The sequence below is a fragment of the Perkinsus marinus genome, assembly GCF_000006405.1.
Source record: "Perkinsus marinus ATCC 50983 genomic scaffold scf_1104296962378, whole genome shotgun sequence".
Classification (NCBI taxonomy): domain Eukaryota; phylum Perkinsozoa; order Perkinsida; family Perkinsidae; genus Perkinsus; species Perkinsus marinus.
The window spans coordinates 182,519-207,221 of NW_003205427.1; the positions used below are offsets into that span (position 1 = coordinate 182,519).

General features: G+C 50.6%; 10 protein-coding genes across 10 annotated transcripts; 9 read left to right on the forward strand and 1 right to left on the reverse strand.

Annotated features, from left to right (window-relative positions):
* Nucleotides 1-68: 68 nt before the first annotated feature.
* Pmar_PMAR022987 (hypothetical protein) lies at nt 69-2,864 on the forward strand (the record flags this gene model as incomplete). Its single annotated transcript, XM_002771828.1, has 16 exons — nt 69-163; nt 214-326; nt 370-419; nt 471-512; nt 562-657; nt 727-862; nt 910-1,032; nt 1,071-1,219; nt 1,260-1,375; nt 1,429-1,543; nt 1,582-1,646; nt 1,692-1,799; nt 1,866-2,001; nt 2,146-2,260; nt 2,304-2,408; nt 2,770-2,864. 16 exons carry the CDS (start codon nt 69-71, stop codon nt 2,862-2,864), a joined length of 1,659 nt encoding a protein of 552 aa, XP_002771874.1.
* A 110-nt stretch (nt 2,865-2,974) lies between these two features.
* On the forward strand, nt 2,975-3,549 carry Pmar_PMAR022988 (hypothetical protein; the record flags this gene model as incomplete). The annotated part of the gene is made up of 3 exons (XM_002771829.1): nt 2,975-3,046; nt 3,171-3,204; nt 3,467-3,549. The coding sequence occupies 3 exons, from the start codon at nt 2,975-2,977 to the stop codon at nt 3,547-3,549; spliced, it is 189 nt and encodes a 62-aa protein (XP_002771875.1).
* Nucleotides 3,550-4,029: 480 nt separating this feature from the next.
* Nucleotides 4,030-6,304, forward strand: Pmar_PMAR022989 (hypothetical protein; the record flags this gene model as incomplete). Its single annotated transcript, XM_002771830.1, has 14 exons — nt 4,030-4,175; nt 4,223-4,271; nt 4,348-4,418; nt 4,538-4,639; nt 4,683-4,827; nt 4,882-4,995; nt 5,042-5,082; nt 5,132-5,250; nt 5,302-5,359; nt 5,486-5,547; nt 5,593-5,732; nt 5,790-5,937; nt 6,072-6,161; nt 6,237-6,304. 14 exons carry the CDS (start codon nt 4,030-4,032, stop codon nt 6,302-6,304), a joined length of 1,353 nt encoding a protein of 450 aa, XP_002771876.1.
* Nucleotides 6,305-6,742: 438 nt separating this feature from the next.
* On the forward strand, nt 6,743-6,950 carry Pmar_PMAR022990 (hypothetical protein; the record flags this gene model as incomplete). The annotated part of the gene is made up of 2 exons (XM_002771831.1): nt 6,743-6,864; nt 6,911-6,950. 2 exons carry the CDS (start codon nt 6,743-6,745, stop codon nt 6,948-6,950), a joined length of 162 nt encoding a protein of 53 aa, XP_002771877.1.
* A 2,371-nt stretch (nt 6,951-9,321) lies between these two features.
* Pmar_PMAR022991 (conserved hypothetical protein) lies at nt 9,322-11,400 on the forward strand (the record flags this gene model as incomplete). Its single annotated transcript, XM_002771832.1, has 11 exons — nt 9,322-9,450; nt 9,580-9,729; nt 9,781-9,853; nt 9,935-10,054; nt 10,098-10,255; nt 10,308-10,422; nt 10,470-10,571; nt 10,626-10,714; nt 10,773-11,030; nt 11,085-11,258; nt 11,302-11,400. 11 exons carry the CDS (start codon nt 9,322-9,324, stop codon nt 11,398-11,400), a joined length of 1,467 nt encoding a protein of 488 aa, XP_002771878.1.
* Nucleotides 11,401-11,545: 145 nt separating this feature from the next.
* On the forward strand, nt 11,546-12,395 carry Pmar_PMAR022992 (hypothetical protein; the record flags this gene model as incomplete). Its single annotated transcript, XM_002771833.1, has 4 exons — nt 11,546-11,655; nt 11,833-11,977; nt 12,127-12,250; nt 12,298-12,395. 4 exons carry the CDS (start codon nt 11,546-11,548, stop codon nt 12,393-12,395), a joined length of 477 nt encoding a protein of 158 aa, XP_002771879.1.
* A 593-nt stretch (nt 12,396-12,988) lies between these two features.
* Pmar_PMAR022993 (hypothetical protein) lies at nt 12,989-13,530 on the forward strand (the record flags this gene model as incomplete). Its single annotated transcript, XM_002771834.1, has 4 exons — nt 12,989-13,060; nt 13,107-13,190; nt 13,249-13,343; nt 13,437-13,530. 4 exons carry the CDS (start codon nt 12,989-12,991, stop codon nt 13,528-13,530), a joined length of 345 nt encoding a protein of 114 aa, XP_002771880.1.
* A 2,566-nt stretch (nt 13,531-16,096) lies between these two features.
* On the reverse strand, nt 16,097-17,665 carry Pmar_PMAR022994 (PP2C, putative; the record flags this gene model as incomplete). The annotated part of the gene is made up of 10 exons (XM_002771835.1): nt 16,097-16,224; nt 16,270-16,361; nt 16,402-16,495; nt 16,539-16,677; nt 16,720-16,862; nt 16,913-16,985; nt 17,036-17,108; nt 17,159-17,286; nt 17,335-17,426; nt 17,473-17,665. 10 exons carry the CDS (start codon nt 17,663-17,665, stop codon nt 16,097-16,099), a joined length of 1,155 nt encoding a protein of 384 aa, XP_002771881.1.
* A 3,568-nt stretch (nt 17,666-21,233) lies between these two features.
* Nucleotides 21,234-22,792, forward strand: Pmar_PMAR022995 (conserved hypothetical protein). Its single transcript, XM_002771836.1, has 8 exons — nt 21,234-21,415; nt 21,646-21,715; nt 21,768-21,843; nt 21,899-21,973; nt 22,028-22,136; nt 22,187-22,342; nt 22,390-22,488; nt 22,535-22,792. Exons 1-8 carry the CDS (start codon nt 21,263-21,265, stop codon nt 22,745-22,747), a joined length of 951 nt encoding a protein of 316 aa, XP_002771882.1. The 5' UTR covers nt 21,234-21,262; the 3' UTR covers nt 22,748-22,792.
* A 597-nt stretch (nt 22,793-23,389) lies between these two features.
* On the forward strand, nt 23,390-24,403 carry Pmar_PMAR022996 (deaminase, putative; the record flags this gene model as incomplete). Its single annotated transcript, XM_002771837.1, has 3 exons — nt 23,390-23,837; nt 23,888-23,994; nt 24,050-24,403. The coding sequence occupies 3 exons, from the start codon at nt 23,390-23,392 to the stop codon at nt 24,401-24,403; spliced, it is 909 nt and encodes a 302-aa protein (XP_002771883.1).
* Between the last annotated feature and the right edge of the window lie 300 nt (nt 24,404-24,703).

Genomic DNA, 24,703 nt, shown 5'->3' on the forward strand with positions numbered 1-24,703 from the left:
CTACTATTGCCGCTACTGCTGCCTAGCAACTATACTAGATACTACGTGAGGCGGCCAGCTTCGATCGTATGGGGTCCTCGAGTGTTGCCACGGAAGAGAGGGTGGTAGTGAAGGATTATCGTCAACTGCCTGTAGAGCTCGAGACTGGACCAGTTGGCGATGGGTAGGATGGGGTATACCTCAATCACTGGGGTGATGACGTTGTTATGGTAGTCCTTTCCGGAAGATTAAAGTATTTACGGTCGCGGCGCACAACATGATCGACCAAATAGCGCAGTTGTTGACTATGTACAAACTGATAGAAAAAGCGTATTTCTACGATTTTGGTGAGTGCGACTAGCTCCATATTTCCCCTCTGGAGCTGCTCAGGTCCCTATTGTGAGTTCGCCAAGTTCATCTCCTGTTGGTCTCCGTTTCGGGTGAGCTGAAGGTGTGGGTTTCGGGTTTGTTGGAAGTCTGGTGTCCGTCAGAACGATGGACTGGACCCTCCTAGAAGCCCCATGGAGAAAGCCGTGAGGGGCTCTACTCTATGCTTCGTCTGAGTTGCCCGACGTGTGGTAGGCATTGGATAGGGCCGAGAAGTTGCCGGGGGCCCGAGGGGGTAAGAAGCATCATGTTACCGAGTTCACACCAGAAGAGAAAATGAAATATTATGAGGTAGTGGTGGCAGGAGGAGGAGGAGGAGGAGGGAGCGGGTATTTCTTCGGTCGTGTAGGGTGGGGGTAGATACTGCGGGGTCGGCCCGAGTTCAGATCGAGTGAGGCGTTTCTGTGTATCTTCCCCCCGGGGCCCCTGTGTCGGCTGATGCTGGCCATGGAGGAAGCCCATCTCGCATCGAGGAAGAAACTCATCATGCTACCAGGTGAGTCCGAACGGGGCTGTCACTGGGTGGTCGTGGGTAGGATCTAGGTTGGCGTTTTGATCAAAACTTCAAATTGGCGAACGACTCGTGTAATTGGAGTAACGACTTACGTCGACTATTTGTGGAGAGGAAGGAGGAGGGGGTAGCTGCTTTGGGTGAGGGGCCTGAGGGTAGGGCCGGACTGGTACTACTGCCGCTGCTGCCCTAGGTGCTATATCTCTATTTGACGTCCATCACATTCACCACTTCATTGGAGTGCCCATCACTGAGATACCTCTAATCGACACGTGTGTTAACCCGTTGTGGCTGGGGAGATCCAACCGTGTGTTGGAGCCGGACAGGGCCAGCAAGGGTTTGGTGGGCTTTGGCTGCCCCGACGGCGGGAGATGCGATTTAGGTCCTATTTTTCCCGGCTCGGAAAAACTATCCTGATCGTTTCGACCCCAACAACTACATATACAAACGAATCTTGAAGCCCGTGGTCGGTGATATTCTTATGAAGGTCCGAAAGGTGTAGGAAGGTGAAAATGGGGAAATATTTAGCGGAGCGAAGCAGAATTGTGTAGTTATCCACGGTTTGAGGTGGAGGATCTGGTGCGTCACAAAGCAGTAGTTTGGGTACCGTACGCCCCTACTATATGTGCTCTAGTCGAGCAGTATAGTGCTGGCATCACCATTTTCGTAAGTAAAGTGATTAGCTCAGTAGGAGGCCCCCTCAGGTACCCTCATTGACCTATCTGGTAGACCTTGTGCTCAATGCGTCTGATAAGAAGTTCCCTACTATGTGTTGGGTCCTGGTCAATGGTAGTGTATGTAGTGCAGTGCACAGGTACGATACTATAACAGGCCGGGAGTGCTATGCTGAAGGGTGGAGGGCTGAGGAGGCTGGTGACCCCTACCCTCCTGGGCACATGTTAACGAACGAGGAAGCGGCCAAGTGGGGTTGCTGAATTCTCCTTGTGCTCGTTATGGCTACCGCGGTTTGTATTTTCCACGTCGACAGGTACTGGTTGAACTATAGCTTCTTTTATACGAGGCCCTTCTTCCACTACTTTGACTCTCCCGAGGACCTCCAAGTGAAACTGGAGGCGTTCAGTCTGGGTGAAGCCAGAGAGAATTCCTGGAGGATCAGACACTATGTGAGCCACAATTTGATACCTAGTGCTGTTGAGGGGTGGAAGGCCCTCCTAACACGGCTGGGCTTATGACCAACATGGACGTATCTAGGCCAGCACTGTGTTGAGTTTTCTGGAAGCTCTGGTCACTCCTTCGTTTCTGGCCAGTTCAGAATGTCAGAGGAGTCTCGGCGTATTGTGGAGTACCAGCCGAACACAGCAGTGCCGCAGTTGTCGATTCAGAGTCATGCACTGGGGGAGCCCACTAGGCCTGTGGTAGGGTGTGAGGAGTGGAAGGTGTGGAAGGTGTGGTATTCCGGGTTTAGGGGTTGCCCAAGCCTGGCCATCTCCTGTTGGAGAGTACCCTCCCGAGTCTATCGGTGCCGGTCCTGGCGGGGGAGGAGGTGTTGCCGTTGACGCCGTCATCGAAGGTGGGTAATGGACTACAGGAGGGCTGGGGTGATGCTGGTTTGTATCAGAGAGCCATGGAGTACTCGTCGTCATTGAAGAGCCCGTCATCTGCTGTCAGTAGGTTAGGGTAGCGGGACTTGTCTCAAGGGCTGGGCTATGGGCGTGTTTTTTGAACGCTTTTCGGAGCGATTACCCTTGGTATGAGATGCTTGTGGTTGGTCATCGTTTGCCTGTGAATGCGCGATTTTCGTTGGGGAATGTCCGAAATTCCGTGAGATCGTCCTTTGGCCGGTGAATACGTGTCCATAAGAGACTCGGTGATCTGATTCGAGAAGTTATAAAGCATTTGGTGCCTAGGGTGTGTCGAGATACACTGTGTAGGCACCACAGCAAGCCCACCTGCTGCAGCTAAGAAGAGAAGGAAGATCGTCATGAACGGGCGGCGAATGATGGACCTGGGAGATCAGCTTGTGTGATGCATTCGTCTACTGTGTATGCCTTATCATCGTAGTGTTTCTAAAATCACTTACCTTGGGAGCCGCTATTGAGTTGCCGGGGAGAGGAGTCCAAGAGTAGCTCATTAACGATGAAAAGCCCTGAAGTGATAGCAGCTGCGGTGGAAATGGTAGAGCCTGGGAGCTCCAGCAGGCCTAGTTCGGTGAGGGGGAGAAGGAGGGCACCTAGTCCGTGTCCCCCCGTATCTGACGTCCCTAAACTGGGGTCGGCCCCTCAGAGGAAAGTAGGGATGGAGTGGTAGGGAAGGCAGAGTTGTTGCTTGTAAGGTGTCGGACAGACGATTGCCGCCGCGACGCAGGAGTAACATTTCAGACTCGGGTCTTCCTTGCGTGGTCATTCAGGTGGTAGTAGTAGTAGTAGTAGTAGTAGTAATAGTAGTAGTAGTAGTAGTAGTAGTAGTAGTAGCAGTAGTAGTAGTAGTAGTAGTAGTAGTAGTAGTAGTAGTAGTAGTAGTAGTAGTAGTAGTAGTAGTAGTAGTAGTAGTAGTGGTAGTGGACTGATAGAGGGGGTGCCATAGCAGTGGATTGTGATGTTCCTTTTGGCCTAGTTGGGCTCCCTTTAGGCCCCTCCGACATCACCAGGGCCAAGTCTAAGGCTATCGCCTCTACCACCGCTGACTCCCCCGCGGTCGAGAGGTATGCCTAGGAAGAGAGCACGTGAGAGTATTGAAGAGAGCAGTAGAGTACGGGAGGCATCTAGGGCTAGTGATAGTCTACTGTAAGGGTAGTCTACTGGACTGCAACGGCTAGGTACAGTCCTACCTCCATCGCCCAGGGGGTGTAAAGAGGAGGAAACCACAGGAGAAGTGAAATCACCAGAGTCGGGGACTTCGAGGGTACCCAAGCGGCGTATGGTCAAGTCAGAGGTGGGAGATGACAGCGAAAGCGAATCAGAAAATGGAGGCTCGGGGAAGGGGCTGCTGGGGTAACTCGAGTCCGTTGAGGAAATGCAAGATTGCAAGATTTGCTATTTGTCTAGGTATATTTCTGCAGTGTTCAAGTCACGTAACAGTATGTAATTAGCTCATGCACGCCTATAGTTTCACTCGAAGTGGAAGCCTCTCGTGTTGGGTTCGCTCGGACCGTTGTCATTGGATGTTGTCGGTCTCCGGTTGCCTTTGACACGATGTCCCATGAAGCGAGGATGGAAGTGGGAGTATGCGTGCAGTGCACTGCAGTGAAACCAGCACGTCCGAGGCACCACTCGCTGTTGAGGGGCAGCTCGAAGGAGGAGAGGATGGTCCTGGCGGCGGGAACGATGTCGATGGACAGGTGAGGGGGGAGGACTGATCGCGGCGCCGTTGAATTGCATGGGGTAGGGCGAGCTCGGTGGAGATCCTCGAGTACGACCCGACAACGGAGGGCTGGGTAAGGGTAGAGGCTATTGAGCATACTTTCCCTGTAATAAGCGATGGAGTGATAGGAGGGCACTGTGGGGCTATAGGTTGGGAAAATCCTATGGGCACCGCCGATGGAGAACTATGTGAAGCAGACAGCGGAGGAATTCGTTTCATGGTGAGGGAGGGGTAGTGGGAAATGGCAGTAGAAATGACGACAGAATAAGAAGCCGTATCGTTGCGAGGAACGGTCGTAGTCTCGGACTAGGGGGGAGAGGGAAGGTTTGTGGTTGTCAGCTCAGACCAGCTCCGGTTGTGGCGATGTGAACAAGGCCGAGATAAGGGCTTCAAGTTGGCTGGGATCTTCCGACCAGCACCGGGATGCTCTGGTGGAGGCGCGTAAGGGCATCTATTTGCTCTCCATGTTGAGGATTCACTTCAGGCCCTGCTGTCCATATTCTGGAGTTGCATGGAGTGGCGATAGGCTAGCGGCCTGTACACGGTCGGGGCTGGTCATGGTATGGAGTACCACAACCTACGATATACTACGCTGCTCGGACTTCGGCAACGACACGTCCAACCCTATGGTGAGGAAGAGGCGGGGCCCTTCTTGGCGTTTCTACACGGCCCCTGTGGTTTAGTCCCTATGTGACGTGAGCTTCGTGGCATCGGATGTGCTGGCAGTCTGCAACACTAAGGGGGAGGTGCTCCTCATGGATCTGGCTGAGGAGGATGCTGATGATGCTGCTGTAGTGGTAGGGAACATATACGCTGGCTGTGTCTGGGGGATGGCAATAGCAGGTCCAGCGCTCACCGGAAGAGTTCCCCGAGCAGATGATTTGGTGAAGGCGTGGTACTGCTTTGTCTGCTATGAGGTGCTGTCGTTTTCAGTTTCGCGTCGATGTCCGAGCATGGGAGACTTGGGCTGGTGATGCAGGAGACCGGCGAGATCGTTTGTTATCGTTTCGAAATGCGGGGTGAAGAGGGCAAGTTGCGGTATCTGGCCACAGGTATGTGCCGTCGTCCGTGGCAATGTACGGTATGGCTTGCGTGTCTGTCAGTTTATACGGAGGCGTCTGTGGCGGCTGCAACCTTTGCCTCGTTTGAAGAGCCTACAGGGTAGGGAGGGCGGCAAGGGGGAATTTTCGGTGGACAACAGAGTCGGACTTTTGGGTCAACTGCAAAGCAGTTTAGTCCCCGCTAGAGTTATAATGGAATATCAACAGATTGTAGCATCATCCTTAGGCCAACCCTATGTACGGCCAATGACAACGGCACTCTATCGTTGTGGAAGTGGCCAGAAGAAGGTAATTGCATGAGCCCATTTCTTGGTTCACATGGAGTGTCTTCAGGTCCTCGTGGCCCTTTCCCAGCAGCCCGGATGCGTCCTCTTTATCAATGGTCGTTGAGCTTACCCAATAGGGAAGGACTTGTCTCCACTGTGCAAGTGTGCTCGGAGAAACAGCTGAGCCCCCCGAGCGGGTGTGGACAGGTAAGGAGAAAGAGGGGCATTTTGTACCGTTCGTTCATCCTCTTTTCTGTTCATCAGGCACTGGTTGTTAGCACAACGGGCGGCCGTGTTGCCCTCACTTTCTTGCCGGAGGATTTGCCTTCTACGTGGGAGGACCAGGAGTCTCCCCGACCAGCTGCCAAGGCCCCAAGACTGAGTACGGGCTCATCGGTCCATACCCGAACACGTGAGTATCCGTCTAGTAGCCTCTGGGGCATGTTTGTCCATGTCTTAGGGCTCTCGGGAGGCTCAAAGGGGGGCTCGGAGACTGGCAGGGTAGCTTGAGGACGGTCTGATAGTGTCGTTGTATTGGTGCCTTAGGAACGTCCTTGGGTGTTGGAGTCCTCAACGATAAGGTCCCCCTTATCGACGCTGGCAGCAGAGTGAAGTTCAAGCCACGTTTTCGTATGTGTACGTTCTGTTGTATTGTCAATGCGAGACTCGAGGCGGGGGAGCGGGGCGGTCGGGAAGGAGGGGTGTCTGTAGGCCTCTTCGCCGCAACCAAATGCTTCCTCATCAGCATAGCAAAAGAACATGAGACTAAGGGCGACTGAGGTGACTTCCTCCGATAGGGCCATGTACAGTATGGCGAGCCACCTATCATTCTTTAGGCAATTCTCGTTGAGACAGTTCGTCCTCGAGCGGAAGACTACCCGTCGTGGATGACCGTCGCGTGCACGTGGTTGGCCCTTTTCGGGTTGGGCTTTGGTTTGGCGTAAGGCCACTTTTGATTTGGCCCGGCTCGAGATGTCGAGTCCTCCTCTTCTACTGCAATCGTTGTCGTGACCAGCTCTCGGGAGAATTTCATAACATACCCAAAATCCAGGTATCTGTTGTTGTGGTATCGGCAACGGAAGCACGAGAAGGCTGTCAAACGACATCAGAAAATACTCGACAAGCAGCGCCTTAAGCGGGCATCTTTGAATGCGCGTGGGTTGGCTGGAGGCTTTCATCTCCACAGCGAGCGTCGAGTTGGGTGTCTGTACTCAGTCATGGCGGCTAATGACAGTGCCGAGGCGCTGGCGAGGAAAACGGGGGTTGGTGACACGGGGCAGAATTATGATGGAGACTATCACCACGAGAAGGGCCCGAAGGAGGTGACTTGCGAGCATCGGTCGTCCATGTTCTGGTTGAGAAGCAGTCAGTTGTTGTTTTTGCAGGCAGGAGCCCGACGCCATGACCATCACCGTCGCAAGGTGAAGGAACGTACTCGACCTCGTGTGTCTGCTACCCCATTGCCAAGTCCTGCCAGGGACAGGAGTATGCCTGGTCCTCAATACAGTATGAATGACTCGTCTTAGGCCCTTCCCCGGCGGCAGGCAACATTCGGAAGAGCAAGCTAGTTCCTCGCGGCTGAGTTGACATGGAAATGATGACCACCATGTCGCTCGAGGCGCGTACTTGTTGTTTCCCAGAGTGTCGTGTTCGATGATCGTCTGAGTGGGGATGCTCATGTTGAGTCGTTCCAGTTTTATGTCATAAAACCCAACGCCCTCAACGGTTGTGGTCAGTGGTCTCCAACTGTTCCGTTCACGTCGGAGAGGTGTGCTGCAATAACACTTTGATACGACACGTACATCGTAGCCGGAAACGTAATCCACAGCGATTTCGCCTATAGATGCGAGGCTCCCAAGTCGGCGGAGCATGTTTCTGAACCGCAGTCATTTGGTCTTGCCGGATTCTCTATGTCGAGTTCTCTCTTGGGCAGTGGTATGCTCGTCGGTGGTGCTCCTAGATGTCGAGGAGTGTATTCGGGAGTGGTGCATACGATATAAAGGATAAGACATGGAATTGTGATAATAGGGCTACGAGGCCTATTTATAGCGCGCCACGATGGACACTCATAGGAAGCACAACTAAACAGCCGTAATGGTCGTAGCGACTTCCTGACCTGTTTATGTGATGCATCGCTCCGCTACTACCACTCCGGAAAAAGGGGGCAAGTTCATGAGATGTAGACACTTAACTTTCGGAATTGAATCAGATGGATAAGCTGGCCATTTGAGGGGCAGAGAGTGGCGGTCCACGAGAGAGTTGAATAGAAGTCCTCTGCCGATCCTGCGAAGAGAACCAAGGGAGAGGCAGGCTTGGACAGTCGCTGTAGTTAATGTGATGTCCCTTTTCTGATTCGGAGGATTTGTGTTACACGTAGTGGGGACAGTCTGAAAGCACTGGAGAACCCAAGTAGGAAGAACGAGGGAATTAATCTGTCGTCCACAGAGAGGTCGTTCATAGAGGTCTGAATAACGATTATGAGCTGTTGCTAGTGTGACGGCAATCACCTCGTTGGCCAACCCTTGAAGATCCCTCTCTAGCTCGTCCACACGGTTGGTCATGTCATCGAGGCGGCCCACTATGGTGCCGGACATGCTCTGGAACCGAGTTTGCTGACGATGGCGAGACGGGCGGAGCGAAGCAGAATAAAAGGCACACCATTTTTTGAGCAGATTTGATACGAAGACTGTGAGCTCCTGCATGGCTTGATCGGCGACTGATGTCTCATACGGGGTGGTAGACGCTCGTTCAACATCCGACAAAGCAATGGACGGCTAGCAGGTTAACACCTCCCTGCTTTATTGCATAGGGTGTCTTCTTGGTGACTCCAGTTATGGATAAAAGCAGGCAAGACCTGACAGAACTCGAGTGAGTGTCACACAAGTTCCATCACGGAGGCATACCCCGTAGAGTGGCAATGCAAACTACTATATGCTGCTGATTCAGTCGGGCTAAAGAGTATCAACATCTCGATAAGATCGATTAAGATTCGACCTATTCTCATTAATTGATAATCATCATGTGCAACAACAGCTCGTTGAGGGTAGGCGCAAACGCTTGTCCCCTACTCCAAAAACAGGACAGAATCCAGAGGGCAGAGATTCTCTCCTAGCGGCTGTTGCAGCACAGTGGACCAACGAGGTCCGCGGTCCATGAACGGTTGAGCCCACTGCAGTGGATAGCAAATTGTAGTTCGCTCTATCAGTACCCCTGCGCGGCTGGAGGCGCCCAGTGTAATAATGGCGACCTCCAGCTATCACACTACGGACGGACCGCAGTCAGTGAGCGCTAAGTCTCATCATGAGCGTCAGGCCCTCGCATTCTATAACCTCAGACACAGCCAAAGAATTGATCAATCCGCAGCGCCTCTGATGAACAGAAGGCTTGGCAAATTACTGTCAATAAATTCTTTTGTCATCATGGGGAGTCATTCATTGTGGCATCAGATTCAACCGTATAACTTCATAGCTACCTCTGCGGTGGTAATAGCAAGATGATGGGTTGACTCATCACAGCCATCAAATCCATTTCAGATGTTCACAAGCGGCCATAGCGTGATCGATGCCATTAGTTGTCGGCGCAAGATCCTCAGATATATTAGCGCTCGCCATTCTGATCGATTATTGTTTTCGACGTGCCTTGCGCCGTGTATGGCAGACTCGACGGTCCATAGGCACCTCTTATAGTATTCGGTAACACTGAATCCTCTACAAAGGCTGTCACCATGAGAGTGAGCATGAATACTGCACTGTAACGGGACTATTTGTGAGCTCCTAAGGACCCGTTATCAAACTCAATGTCGATTCCTCCGACCAACCCCGAGGAAGATACTCCCGATACCCGACAGGAAGATCCGGAAGAGGATATCTACATCAACCCTGACGACTGTATAGACCTAGGGGAGGGAGTAGATGATTCGGCAGAGGTACTATGGAGGGGTGGTCTACTGTACAGTTTGACATAATAAAGTCGCCTACATAGGACGAGTAGCTGCCACGTGAATAGACCCGCAATAGAGCGCTCCCAAAGGGGTATGTGATGCGTTTCGAAGCAGGTCGCGGCGGACGTGAGAGCTGGTGTGGCCACCGACCTGTTGGAGGCTGCTGATGAGGAAGAGGAACAGGACAACTGCTCCATCACATACCCCTTCACTGACGCTGCCTTGTGTCTGGCAGCCAACCCTAAGGACCATACACTGGTGGCGGTGGTACGTAGCATTACACAGCGAATCGGCTCTTGGAGGGGTCTGTTGTAGGGTCTTCAAAATGATACTGCTGAGCTACTACGTATAAGGCCGGGTTCGGTGGAACCTCTGAGAATTCTCAAGGGTAAGGGTACATCCTAGGTCCGCATGCTTAGCATCGCGCTAGTCGAGCAGGCCCAGACGAAGTGACGTCGTGCCAACTCAGGTCACACCGACAGTGTAGTGTCAGTCGCCTTCAGCTCTGATGGAGAGCTCCTGGCTACTGGCAGTTATGATGGCACTGTTAGGGTATGGGAGATGGTCAAGCTGATGGCTGATACCGGGGGTACGTCGATTCCTCCTTGTCTACCACTCAGTGACCATTGTAGATTGTACCACTCCTATGCTCACCCTGGAGGGCCCTGGTGAAGGTGTCGAGTGGGTTTCATGGCATCCCAAGGGGCACGCTGTGTGCGCTGGTAGCCAAGACGGGACGGCCTGGATGTGGTGGGCAGGAAAGTCGAGTGGAGGCGGCAACGTTATGCAGGTAGGGGGAGAGTCAGCGTCACGCGCCACGAAATTATTATGTTACTGGGCAGGTCTTTGCTGGGGCCCATGGAGCTTCTGTGAACTGTGGAAGCTTTTCGGTGGATGGTAAGGCTGTGGTGACGGCAAGCTTGGATGGAGTAGTGGCAGTGTGGAACCCCAGGACCGGTAGTCGGGTGTGGGAATCGAACCCGGGACCTCCCGATGGGTTGTAGGCGCGTCTGCTGTGTCTTGTCGCACTAACGAGGAGGAGCTACAGCGGAGCCAGCGCCAGAGACAGCAGGACGGGGACACAGATATGGGGGAAGAGATCCCAGGTGGGGGGGAGGGGAATCGGCAGCCATATGATTGTGCGACTTGACCTGTGGTAGAGGGCGGTATCGTCTCGATGGCGCTGATGCCTCCTGAGGCCGGCAGTAGCCCAGTAGCGGTCGTCGGTACGATCGATGGAGATGTCAAGGTGAGTTTCAAGAGGTCCTCGGTTCGATCCCCAGGGATGGTATTTATTTTACATTTAGTTGGTGCAGTTGGAGACAGGGAGGCTGCTGGGCCAATTAAGAGGGTCTTCAGACGTCCGTATTGCCGGCCAGTCGTCGGCCACGACTGCTGATGGATCATCCTCATCCGAGGATGCCTACAGTATTGAGGCTTTGGCATTCAGCAAGGCCACGGCTACCGCTGCCACCACGGCCCAGCCTTCTCCTATACTTCTGGCCACGGGTAACCTGAATGGCAAGCTGCTGATTTATGAGGCATCCAAGTTGCTGGCTAGAGGGGTACTGTAATGGCATGTCGTCGTACGGAGGGTCATCATCACGTCTCATCCTTAGTCCGGTCCGAGACACCAGGTGACGCTATCTGCAGGGGCTACTCGGCTGGCCTGGCACCCCCTGGGCCTGCCTGTGGTGGCGGTGGGCCAGACTGATGGAGTGGTGGAGGTCGTCAACGGCTTGACTGGTGAGATCTTGTCCAAGTGCTTGGGCCACCAGGAGCAGATACTAGATGTAGTAGAATGTTGGCAAAGGGCTTCGAATATCATCCTATTAGGTACTATGCGTGCCAGGCTTCGAAGAGGGTTGGTTCCGAGTCATATCGGCAGGTGATGATAACTGTATAAAGATATTTGACCTGCAAGTTATGGCTTGAGCTCATTGCCTCCTTATCGACGTCTAAACCAGCGCTGTCATCGTTGTTCGTTTCTCCCACATCCTCGCCACTGTTGAGCTCATTGGTCTTGTCATGGTGTTGCTATCTGTTACCATCATCCGCCTTTGCGGAGTATCATCCCTCCATGGCTTTCTTCGAGGCATCTCGACTGCCCCTATATAGTAACATCTACAGCTGCACTACCCTAGTGGGTAACTGGCACGAGGAGCGTCATGAACCTCAGCAGAGAGCAAGGTGAAGGGGTTGCGACGGTGACGGCGACAGTGTTGGAATATATGTTTGCTCCTCTTAGCTGAGCTCAGGACTAGTGTACGGAAACGAAGAAAAAATTTCCACAAATTTCCGCAAAATTTTCATAGTGTCACGAACACATACAGTTAAGCATGTTCGTATTTTCTCCCCCTGATGCAGGTACGGTGAGGGGTTCTTCTCGGAATCGTCCCTACTACTGCCGAATCCCAACTCGAGGACCTACGTCACTACCAGCAAGCATTCAGCAGAGGAAGGCCTGGGTGTCGATAAGAAGCAGCATTCTCTTAATAAGGAGGACCTCCAGGTCAGGGCATGTTGCAGTTGTTGATGGTCTGCTGGGATGAGTCACGCTCTAGTATTCGCTCGGCTGTACTTTTGTGTGAACAGTGGGGTGTGGTATGGTACGACTTCCTGCTGCTGTGGCTGTGCTCTAGGAGTTAACGCCCTTTGTAGGCCCTCCTGTCATCAGAACCAGCAAGTGACCTATTGGGAGGGGCATGTCGATATGATTCCGACATTAGTACTACATCTAGGGACGCTTATGGTGACCCTAGGGCCATCACCGACCCGGCCAAGGGTAGGGAGTACCTCGTTGAGGTCACGCTGGTGTCATTGTGGAGTCAGGCGACCATGTGCCTAGCGAGGAGCTGGAGGAGTATAGGAGGAGGTGGACGAGAGGTATGGATGGGGAGGAGGAGACTGGTCCGTTTCGAAAGGAATAATGTTAGCTGGGGAAGTGAATAGTCTGCGTAGTATTATAATACTATGGTAGATGTATTGTCGATATGGGCCCCTTCACGCTGGGACAAGGCGTTAGGTCATCATCTTGGTCAGATCAAACAGGCTTCCAGTTCAAGCGGTATGGTAAGATGTGAAAGGATAGCGGCTTCCTGCTGTGCTCCATCTCGAGCCATGTTATGGACGTCAGTATATGATGTTGTATTGATTCTAAAGACTTGAGTTCACGCCGAGATGGTATGGGACCGACTTTGTAGTTGACGTTATATGCAACCGACTACTACCGTTGTAGGCCCCAAGTAGTATTAGCCGCTCTGTATTATGTCTTAAAGTGAACAGCAGCAGGGATGTGCTCGTCGGGGTTGGTGATCTGGTAGGGCTTTCTCGAGGATAGCATAATAATGAGGAGGCACCCGCAATAAGTCCTAGAGGAGGAGTAGTGGACGGCATCACATGGGTGGTCATGGCATTCTACCACTGTGTGTCATGAGTGATGGTTGAGTACTGTCATCAACTGAGGCTCGAGTTGATGTCTCGGCCTGGTCATCATCGTCATCATCAGCTTGCCTCGGCACCCATGCCATCCTCGGCTACCACGGCTGCTGAGCTCTGGCTGGCAGATCTTAAACGTGCTCAAGCGACTCTTCAAGTGGCTCCTCCTGGTTGTGTCTCCCTATACTATTACCGCTTTGTAGGACGTCGTTCGGGAGTGTGATGGGACGCTGAGAGCAGCTGCCATTGGAGGAGGTGGAGGACGGTCGCAGGATGGTGTTGGAACGGTGGGCCGGGGAATTCTCATGGAGAGTCTGCTGGGTTGGTTCTACGGGATGGCATCAGGCTATCGCAGTAACTCGAGGGCGCATTGCCCAGCTACGCCAGCTGCATACACACTTAGCGAGAGGCTTGGCCAACCTCTCTGGCGAGCCAGAAGCGTAAGCAATTGATTCATACCACTCCTCGACGTAATCAGCTGCTAGGTATGGACTGACGCAACGAGAGGTCTTGCACAGAGCTGAGCTGCTCAGGCAGTTGGAAGGGGACATTCAGCGTGCCTGGTCCAGCTTCCAGTCCAATCTCCAGCGAAGGAGTGGCCAAGCTGATCTCGAGAGTGAGCCGTAGTCTTCTGTAGTGGGCCATAGTTGGTGTTTGTGATTGCATACAGATGGCCTTGCCTCGGGGAGAGGCGATGGTTGCGATACAGTCCCGGGCTCGGAGGGCAGCATGAAGACTTCAGAGCAACTCGTGGCGCAACAAGATGAACATCTCGACTACCTAAGAGGAAGCGTTAGCAATCTCAAACACATTGGGACTGCGATCAACTCTGAGATTGAAGTCTATCGTTCGCCCTGCCGGCTTGTGGTGGCACGAGTGTTTTAGGTACACTGTAAACTATTGGATGAGGTCACTGAGGCGACCGACCATGCTCATGCGAAACAGCAGTAGGACGGGTCATGGATAGCAGTAAGAGAGTCTGCAGTAGGTACACGCATTCGATGCTGCAACACCATGTGGAGCACACATCTACTACTTTCCTCTGGGGCGTTATCGTGTTTTTATTCTCCGTTTTGATATTCGTGACGTTATACCTCTAGTACTGGTATCATGTCAACACGAAATTCGTGGAGTGTCTCACTTAAAGCTCGCTGGTCTGTTGCGTTGAAGTCAATTGATCAATGCTAAACGGTGCAGGTATCAATCAGCTGTAGTGACTTCTCCGTTCGAACGAATGACAGAATTTGCAGAAGTTGTGGAGGACACAAGTGTCACTGCTGGTGGTGGTGATCATCAACAGCAGACCATTGAGACCAGGATGAGTGCCTTGAGGGAGAGGATTGCGGAATGCCAGGTAAAATGTTCACGTTGCACGTCAAAACTCAGGGTTGTTCTTGGCGATCCCGGACAGTATTATGTTATGATGGGACCGCCTTGATGAGATGTGAAAGTCTGTCCATGCTGAAGTATTTAATTGTCGAGAAAAAGCATCCACCGTGGGGTTCGAACCTGAGCGTAGAACTAACAGGAGCCTCATAACTAGACGGGATTTTCCAACGATGCAAGGCAGCCAGTTTCTCAGTTACTCACGTACGGTAATTACGAGGAGAGTCCAGCGGACTTCCATAGAGCGAATCCCTGCAACGTTGATTCGGTTGTCGGGAAGAATCGTAACACAGAATGTGTAGGCGTAGGTGATCGTGTACATTTTTCTGGTGATGCGTTTCAGGTTGAGGACATCATAGCAAGTTTACGAGACCGTATCTCGACTGTCGTTGAACGATCGTCTAATCCGCAACTCCACGAACTAATGGAGAAGTAAATGTCGCTCATTGTTGGCAGGAATGTGCGTCTGCGTGCTACTTCCGTACGCAGACCCAAGTCCTACACGTCCCACGTTATTTTAAACATGATCTCGGTATCACTATTCAGGTATGCCAGAATATCCCCACATCTCATGCGATTGGCTTCCGATGGCTCGGCCAGTCTCGAGAACGGAATTCTCAATTTAATATCGAAGAGATCGCACGTAAGTGTGTTTTTTCCCAACGAGTTTCGGTTAGGGGGGAATTAGGTTCTCCAGTGTACGAAGAAAATGGAAGATCTTGGGGAATCTCTCCGGCTCATCCAAGAGCTCCAGGGAGTGAATCTTCTAGATACAGAAGCAGCGAGACGTGAGTTCCATGGCTCTCGAATTAAGGGACATGATACTCTCAGTCGATCGGGAGTCTGCTAAGGCCCAGGCCGGATTGTCGGCTCTCCAGAGTCGGCTAAGTAGAATCAGAGTTCGTCAAACAGAGTTGGAGAGGGAAGCCCGCAGATTGTTGAGTAGTAGTGAGAGTCACCAAGTGACGGACGGGAAGGATGCATGATAGTTTATTGCTATTTCATTATATGCCAATACTGTTGCGTATCCATTCAAACGCGACTGCATAGCCTAAGTGATGATATCCTAGCCATGCTTTCACACCACCCTAGCCAAGCGGCGACGGCTTTGGACTTCATTAAAGCCGGCTGCGTCCACACGTATAAACGCTTCTTCGGTCCCTCTCGTGAAGTGGAGGGGATGTAAGCATGTCCTTTCGAGAGATGGCTCTGAAATGGTGAAGTGAAGTGTCACTTTAATATCAGTCCGTCGTTGTCAACCGCCGAGTGGACACTATCAACACTTGTTAATAACAAGTTCTCAAGGGCATACATAGATGCTCAATAAGAAGTTGTTAAGATGCCGGATTCGGTTTCCACGCCTTACCGGATATTTCATTTAAATTACGAGTCAACCTCCTGGTACGATATAGGGCCATAGACGCCTCCAGATTGTAATGACACTCATCAGTGAGCTCCTCTCCTGCTCACCAACACGCTTTGGCAGCCTCGCTTGAGCAAGCACCATTAGGCGAACTGCATATCCACTATAGCGTATTTATTTCTTTGTAATAAACACCACAGAGAAGTATGTTGAACAAGTGGCCGCGGGCGACATCCACAAGGAAGTTAGAGGCTCGGGAAGGCAGAACAAATATCATAAGTTCCCACTTGTATGGTCATACAAGAGGCGAGTTAAACACAATGGCACAAAAGCTCCACTGAGATCTTAGAGGGACTCCGGTTGGGCACTGCAAATGTATCACAAAAAATTTAGAGGTAATCATACAGAATAGTTCGCTGTTACACGGACGGATCAGTGGGAAGCTTACAGCCAGTTGATGATGATTGTTATGTCGTCTACTACTTTACCGTGTTCTTCTCTTATCCACCGCATCCAAGCCTCCTGGGCCAAGACTTCTGCTGCCGTCTGTGCTTCACTGGGTTTGTATTTATCTAATTTGGATCTATACTACGATGAGCTGGAGGAGCGGTCATCACTTATAATATTAACGGCCTCTTGACTGGATATGAACTCCCATACGCCGTCACTTGCTATGATGATAAACTTATCAGCGCTATCGTTGATATTCCTGAGAGTCAATCAAGTCCAGAGCAGAGAACCTTACCTACCGCTGAGAAACCTCGGGAATGTGCGAGATCCCCGCCGTAACACCAACACTGTCTCCTATGGACCTGGCCATAGCCAGGCCGGGATAGTGAGCATCTGAACATCTATTCAGCCGAGCAGGTGTAGATGAATGCCCTACTTTTGACGAAAACCCTGTAGGGTATATCATTGCCGAGCTTGAGTACCCTACCGCCTTGTGACTCAATGCGAGCCTTCTCGTCGGGTAGTTCTGGTTTGTGGTCCCGGGATAGATCTACTGCAACGAGGCGACCATCGGTCTGAAAGCTCATAGTAGTAGGGCTCGAGAAGGAGGAGCTCACCTTCAGAGTGGCCAGCACGGCTCGTGAGTCGCCAACCCATGCACAGTTGAGGGAGGCATTCCGCAGTAGAACGATGGTTGCGGTCGAGCCGGAGAAAGCGCAGTCAAATTGGTCTTGAGAGTCCGAGGCGCGCTCGCACATGACTAAGGGAGCACGAATTGGTGAGAACAGTTCTTATTATTTTCATTACTACCATGGGCCCGGATAAAAGCCGTTTTAAATGCCTTGGGCAAGTCTTCCTGGAAGTTGGGATCATCACGGATGAACTGACAAAGACTAATAGCAAGGGAGGACTATATCAAGTCCAGAATCGTACTTCTGGTAAGATCTTGTGACACAGTTTAGACACAACATGACCGTATGGGCCGTGACCATCAAAGACAGCATACCTAGATAGACGACCTCTCGAAAGAAGTAGATGAGGAAAGCATTATATCACATCTCATAATCGTCCGTGACGAGGATCGCGAAATCGTCCTGGTTGGGCATGTCCGGTTTCAGTCCTTTTTTACACACATAGCCCATCGTTCTAGGGACCGTCGCCCCTTGTTGCTTACAGGTCTTATCCTAACAGTGAAGAGGGTATACGGATCCTTAGGGCAGTGACCCTAGTACTTCAAATCCTTTCTGTTGGGTAGGCTGGTCCTCCACAGCTTGGCTAGTTATTGACAACCTTCTGGGTGATCCAGATCCTGTCACTATTCTCCCTGAGCAGCATCACTAGCATGGGAAACCAGGTGAAGAGGCTACTACCCCGCTGACGAGTTTCATCAACCTCGGAACTTGCTGCCACTTCCAAGCCCACATCAGTGCTCTGGCTCATTGACAACCTACGTCTGCGTTTATCCCTACATATCAAGGATGAATTCTCCACAGGGGAAGTGGATGGATCGAAGGCCTCAGTGTTCACGGTGTTGGACTTTCCGCGGGAGCACCAAGAACCCATGTGCTGATATAAAATCTACAAAAACAGTTTTAGTTTTTTTCAAATGCTCGTAGACCGATTCTGACCACCCTAACTGACGAAGCGAATCCAAGTTGCATTTTCACAGCCTCAATTTCGCCGATATAAACGGCAGAAACCTCTGATTGATCCCACTAAGGGCGCTCTAAGACCCTCAAATGGGCCCCACTATGTCAACTCAACAAATTTATTTTTATCACCCGGAAACGTTCACCGCAATGATTTTCATAACTTATGACACACAAGTGTGAACGTTCAGTACACATCGTGTTAATTTCCAAGAGTATCGGAATACGACGAGTGGTTGGGGTCCAATAATGAATCTCTGCAGGGCGTTATGGTTCAGTGAGCGTATCATCACGGTAAAGGTAGGCAATCTGAGTAAATCAGCAGTTCCTATCCAGGAAGCTATAATGTTCCCGGGGAGAACTCATTTTGAGCTTTCCACGTATGGCTAGGGATGCATTCTTCAATCAGTTTCCCATGTAAATGTCATCATCACATGAGGAACATTTCCCTCGTTATTATCAAACCCTGGGGAACGTTCTCTCCCAAAGCCAGATGGGCCCCTGGTTCATACTGGGTTAGAAAAGTGTACATCTTTTGAAGGCATATACTTAGGTCAATTCCTCTGTGGCTTCGAGTACATCCGCTGGCACAATGAGTTCTTCACGAACAGGGGATGAGAAGCGACCAGTTCCTCTGTCCTTATCAAACGAGCAATACCTGGTACAAGGTGAACCACGTCTTCCTGATCGAAGTTCAACAGACTTTCGCAACTGAAGTCCATCATACTCACCCTTGAAACCATTGAGATCTAATGTGAGTTTTTAAGAACAGTATTACTTAGTTCGTTTCACTGACTCACGTTCTTAAGGACCTATTTCAAAATTCTCTTTAAAGAAGCATTCACGAGCTCCTTACGCATGAGATTGCCAAATTTACTCTAAACCGTTTTCAAAATTATCCTCGAAGAACCTCATGAAAAGTTACTTGGAATCTTCCACCGCAATTAGTCTAGAAACTATAAATCTAAAAGAACTTACTTGGAAATCTCAAGCTGAGAATACGGTGAGGCCCAACTCATGGGCCTGTTCAACACAACATGATGAAGTATGTAGAGGATCTACGCCAGTACTTGGGTCTGCGTACGAAAACAGCACGCAGACGCACAGGACCTTATCCTGCCGAGGTTAACTCGCTAAAATACAAGAAATTCATCGTAACCCTGTGTTGAAGTGAATAATTGCGTTTCCAAACCACGTGAGCACGATTCCCGGTGGATGCAATTCTACAGTCTTTTTCTCGACTGATTTTCGTTCTAATTAAACTCTACATTCGTCCACCGGTCCATCTTACTAGGGAGAGGGACGGGGAGACCTTTGGCACCCTTTGTCGAACGCTCGGGTACCCTATTGCGTTTTGCTCAGTGCAAAGCTAAGATCTCACTTGGCCTCGTTTTCAAGGTTAGGTCCCTCACACTGGATGCTGAAGTACTGTGTGTGTCGGCTCAAAGTCCAACGTCATCGCGGGTTGGTTAGACTGAGGGACTTTCTTGGAGTTTCTTAAGTTTGTGAGGTGATGATTCTAGCCTTAAGATTCGCCAAACTTAGGGGATAAGTGAACGAGGCTCTGAATTTGACAACGATAGTATAATCGATTCCACTATTAGAACGATCAAAATACAAAGAGATAAACGGCAACCGCTAGCTGACTAGTCTCATCAAGTTGAGCCAGGATCATTCACAATTCTATACCTGCCGTACGGTTCGATTCGGTGAGTCGAGTCCCAACGCCTATAGATGGGAATGTTCCTGGTGTGAAAAATTCTCGTTCCCTCAGCATGCTAGATCGAATGACGACTAAAAGCGTGTCCTCAAAGTCTTCGCAGTTTGAAAGCGCTCTCCCTGGCTTACAACGAGATGTAATAGGATAACATTGATGATGATGACCTTGCACATTGTGGAGTGCGTATTGGTCTTGTCAATTCGTGGCAATTTCTCATTCCTATTGCCGTTTGAAGAAGTCTTCCCGTTCCTACTAGCATTTAGACTCGATGAAGTGACGGATTCTTGGTGCTGTCTTTTCAGACGTGTAGAGTCTAAGGTCAGGGAGAGAACTCGTGAGAGTATCGGCCAATGGCTTCAAGTCGTCGAAGCGGCTGGACTTGAGCGGGAACTAATTAAAGGATGTAGTAAAGCGGAGAATCGAACAGGTAGTCTTGGGAGTATTAGACCTGTAACCTACCCGAGCGGGATGATTTTCTCGCAGTGCCGGAGATACTCTATCATGGAGCAGGGCCGACAAGGTCTACCCTCGGGACTATACACCTTTTCAATCTCAAATTCAGCAAGTGAAAGAACAAGTTAGATAAATGAAATTTGATTTTCGACGAGTGAAAGGAGTTTTTCACGAAATGAAAGTTCAAATTCGAAATGAAAGTTCGATTTTCGTAGACCGGTCGAAAACGAAAGTTCAAATTCGTCGAACACAAGACTAATTTCGACCAATGAAAGCTCACTTTCATTGAAAAGGTGTAGAAGTATCCAAACCTTTGAGATTGATCCCGCTACTATGGAAGCGACAATTTGTTGTTCCCAAAACCAGCCTGTCTCAGGCAAGGGGGAATTATTACACCCGTGTCGGTGGATTTTTTGGATATGCGATTGGTGCAGGGGGGGGGGGTTTGCTGCAGGGGGGGGGATTGCTGCAGCTTGGCTAATGCTAGGAAAGGGCAGATGGCCTCGATTACATCGTGGCTTGAATTCTACGGGGTGGGTAAGCATCGGAGAGCTTTTGGACTCGACGTAGGCTGATCAGCATCTGGATTTCGTGCTGAAAGGAGGACGGAGGAGGTTGTCAGGATAGGGAAATATGTGGTTATGCTGTAGTATTTGGGGAGCTCGAGCGGGATGGTGGCTATTGGTCTCCTCAACAACTGTGGTTATGAACGTCATGTGTTCATAGAAGGGTCCATGGGAGAAACCTTTCTGTGGAAGGGAGATCGCCGTCCCCTTTGCCTCGTCCGAGAGCATACAGCGTGTATTGAACGAGACGTTGTAGGCGAATTTTGATGTGCTCCTCGAACCTTGAGGTTTAGACAGCTTCTTGTATAGAAGTAGTAGCATGTCTGTAGTCAGAGGCGGCTCGACTAGCGCGAGTGAGTGTTGAAATTGGTTGTTCAAAGCAGTAGACTGTCCTCGGGTGAGAGAGCTAACGGCTTCGAGCGGAATCCATGTGAAGACTGAATCACTTGATCCTTTCTAAGCTCCATGCTTAGCCTTGACTGCTCACGGAAGTGGATAGTGAGCTCGTCGGGAGGCCTCAGCTGACGCTCTCGAGCCCATTGGAGAGTATTCCAGAACTGAGTGCTATCTTGGTGATCACTTCGGCCGGCCTTCGCGTCGTACCGCAAGGAGACATGAATGAACGTTTTATACTTCATCAGGAGCTCAGATGAAGTCATTTTCCTGTGTTCAATCTATGCCTTGACCTCGTTCCGTTATCGCATAAGGGCATTGGGAGCAACAGTAGTAGTATTGGTAATGGTAGTTGATTCTCTCTTGTTGCAGACATTGTATGATATCCCTTCCCCTCTTCTCAAGAGAGAGCTTTAAGACGTTATGGAAGCCTTTGGTCCCCCTTCTCGTTATTGCATCGCTCCTGGTATTCCTACTGGTCGAATTGAAGCATAAGCATGCGTGGTCGGGACTACTCCCATCCTTTAGGGAAGTAAGAGGCATTGCTTAGCTCAGGTGTCTGGGTGGTGGTTATCAATGTGGGTAAATAATATGTGTCGGCGACAAAATAAAAAATTTGAGGAGATTTTTGGGAAATTCTTGTTGTTTTCTGTACACTTTTACATGGAGTCGTATACGAACTCTTATAATTAGTGAGGAAACTCCTGAGCTCAGCTGAGGAAAGCGAACAGACATTTCCAACACTGGTGGTTGTCACCTTAGGTGATAGAATATTTACAGTCCCTCTCGAGCCAGGACACCAGTTGTATAAAGGAATACAGTCTTATCGGAGGTGATTTTCGTCACTGCTGTGGTAGCGTAACAACTTTTTTGTTGTTGTTCAGTTATAGTTTTCCTATCGACTGTTTGTGGTATACCAATATCGGCCGTGGAAGTGACAGGAGGGATTCTCCTGAAATGGTATACTCTGACTACTCGTCATGTGCGTCTCTATGATGGTGGTCGCGGTCCTCAGGCGTGCGCTCCTGGTGGCGTTCCCAGCTAAGACCATGGGCTGTGCAGTATCCTTCCTTATGGGAAGGTATTTCTGGTGAGTCTTGGCTGCTACTGATGGGAGACTCCGTGACGACAGTGACACTCTTAGGTTTGATTTCGTGCGTTCTGCGTTGGACAAGAGCGACTACTATCACGCGTTACAAATTCTCACGGAGAAATCGGAGTTGAAGTTCCTCTTCTTGTCCAGGTTTATGTATGTGAGTGGAGACTGCTGTTATCATACTGTTGTTATGATCCCCGATCTCAGGTGCCGATTTGGGTGAAGAATTATGGCGCTTCTGTAACGGCAGTATCCTTCCAAGGGTTCCTCATAGCCTCTACAACAGTCGGCTTCCTCTTCTCGGTACTCTTCGTATACGTCGGGGTCACAACGAGCAGCATACTAGGAGCGATGTCTACAGGGGTAAGCGTTGAGAAATCGCAAGATAGCAAGATTCATGTTTTTGCCAGTCTGAAAGTACGAACCCTGTTACACTGGCACTCATGATAGTTGGTATCATATGCCTTACCGTTGGTATGACGTGGTTATGCATTGAAGTTAGGCGGAAAGTAAGGACTTTTCTGGCATTGCTGAGGCCACTGGTGTGTTCCCTAGATCCGCCAGTTGCACGAATTAGAAGTTGACGAGTCAGCCACTCGGCTGCTAGCCTCTTCACTGGATGAGGACTATGCACCACCGAGAGCTGCTGCTACTGCTGCAATCATCGACGGGATAGTGCCTTCCGTTGCCTGTCCTCAATGCTTTATAAGCTGTAGTAGTAGAAGTGCAGCTACAACGGCTGCCACTATGACGACTTGCCGTTTATGACACTAACTGTTTGCATTTCTTGAGAGCAATAAATTGCTCGTTCGTTAAGTTAGTCGAACGGTTGTGTTATACAGTCGGGAGGGATCGGGACCGCTCCTGTCCATCATGCAGGGGCTATGTCATGTCACTTCTACCTATTTTCGACAAGAGTTTACACGAGTTTTGGACGAGCGATGGCAATTGATTAAGTTCTGGTTTTCTTGGGGCTTTAGGGCGAATCGTTGAGGTCCGAGGTTCGTGAGAAATGATCAGTGTGTTAGGTAGGAAAGGTGTGATCGTTGGAGAAGTCCGAGGTCACTATTCGAGGCGATTCAATGGAGATTAAAGTTCTGAGCTAGGCGGAACACGAGAGTCCCTCGAACATGAGGCGGGATGATTTTTTGGGCGCAAGGTGTGATGGAGTCTCTAGAGGAAGGCAACGTTGAAGTTGATGGAGAATGTTGGGGAACTCCACCCGACAGATGGAAGTGCTGAGATCAGTCAAGTGACTCTGCGAATACCGACCCTCTCGTGCTCGGAGGCAATGCATTTTATTCATCAGGTGAATTTCATCGAACGGGAAGATTTTCACATGGGATTGGTCGGGGCTCTCTTCCTGAGGGCATATAGTGGTGATCACCTCTAGTCACAGTTGTTGAGTCCATGTCAGCTCCTATACAATACTGTCCTAATTGCACTAAGTTCACTCAGCTACTACCACAAGAATTCACACGCCCTCTTGAGACGGTCCCGGCTACGGTGTTAGAGGTTCCGAAAACGAAGGCATCGGTTATCATGAAAACGCTGTCGCGGAGGAGTCCTTTGCCGTCTACCATGTCTCATCTCAAGCGGGTGCGGCGGCATGCAGATAAGGAAGGAATTTTGGAAGTGGTCGTTGGCCCACAGCACTGCGAAGTTCCCTTTGAAGATCTCGACGTGCGACTGGTTGACGTGCCCAAGTACCCAGCTTTTACACGGGAACAGTTTCAAGAGTGGAACCAAGTGTGGCCGATGGTCTGGCGGCGACCAGCTCTAGAGAGGAGCGACACGAAACTCAACAACCCGGGCAACAGCCGGCGGAAGGAAATCCTGCACATGATGGAAGCAGCTGGTGGGTCGCCTTGACTGATGAGGCTACTTGAGTGGTCACAGTGTTGGCAGGTCGGAAAAAAGTGATCATAGTGTCACCGAATGGCGACGTCATTTCCGAGGCTGAGGCTGATGATAGGCATCCATTGAGACATGCTTGTATGGAAGCTATTAATGAGGTAGGGACAACATGTGGGGCTCGGTGTGCCTTTCCTGGGATCATTGGTTGTTCAGGTGGCTGCAGCAGCGACTCCCCTCCCTGCAGTTCATAGTGGTAAACGACCGCGCTCGCCCGAGGGGTCTGCTGATGGAACTCTGTCGGACATCGAGAGATCGAGCTATCTTTGCACTGGTTGCAGCGTCTTCCTTTTCACAGAGCCCTGCATTATGTGTGCTATGGCTCTATTGCATTCCCGAGTTGCGGAGGTATATTTCTCTAGCGGAGCGAAGTGTGCCGGCTTTGGTGGTTTTCTCGACCTCGACCCTCCATTGCATATCAATCATCGACTCAACCACACGTTTACTGTCATGCAGGTCACCAACAAGGGGTGCTGCGAACTGTGTGCCTCACTCCCCTCGAAAAATTGATTCCATTTCCAACTGCCATACGTTACTTCCCATTCTGCTGTTGCGTTCCCGAGTTCCATCGACGATGATCGTTCACAGTCGGGAAAAGCACGTGGGGTGAACCGCTTCGGTATGATCGTTCGCTGATCTCACGGCTGAGTTATTTTTATACCCAAGTCAGGATTATTCGAGTCTTTGGAAGCGCGGCTGAAATCAGACGAGCAATGTGTGGAAATTAGCTGTGACGAATTCGAAATGACACCAACCCGTGACATAGTGTGAGGAGTCCTCAGTGAGGACAGTCCCCCTAGCTCAGCAATA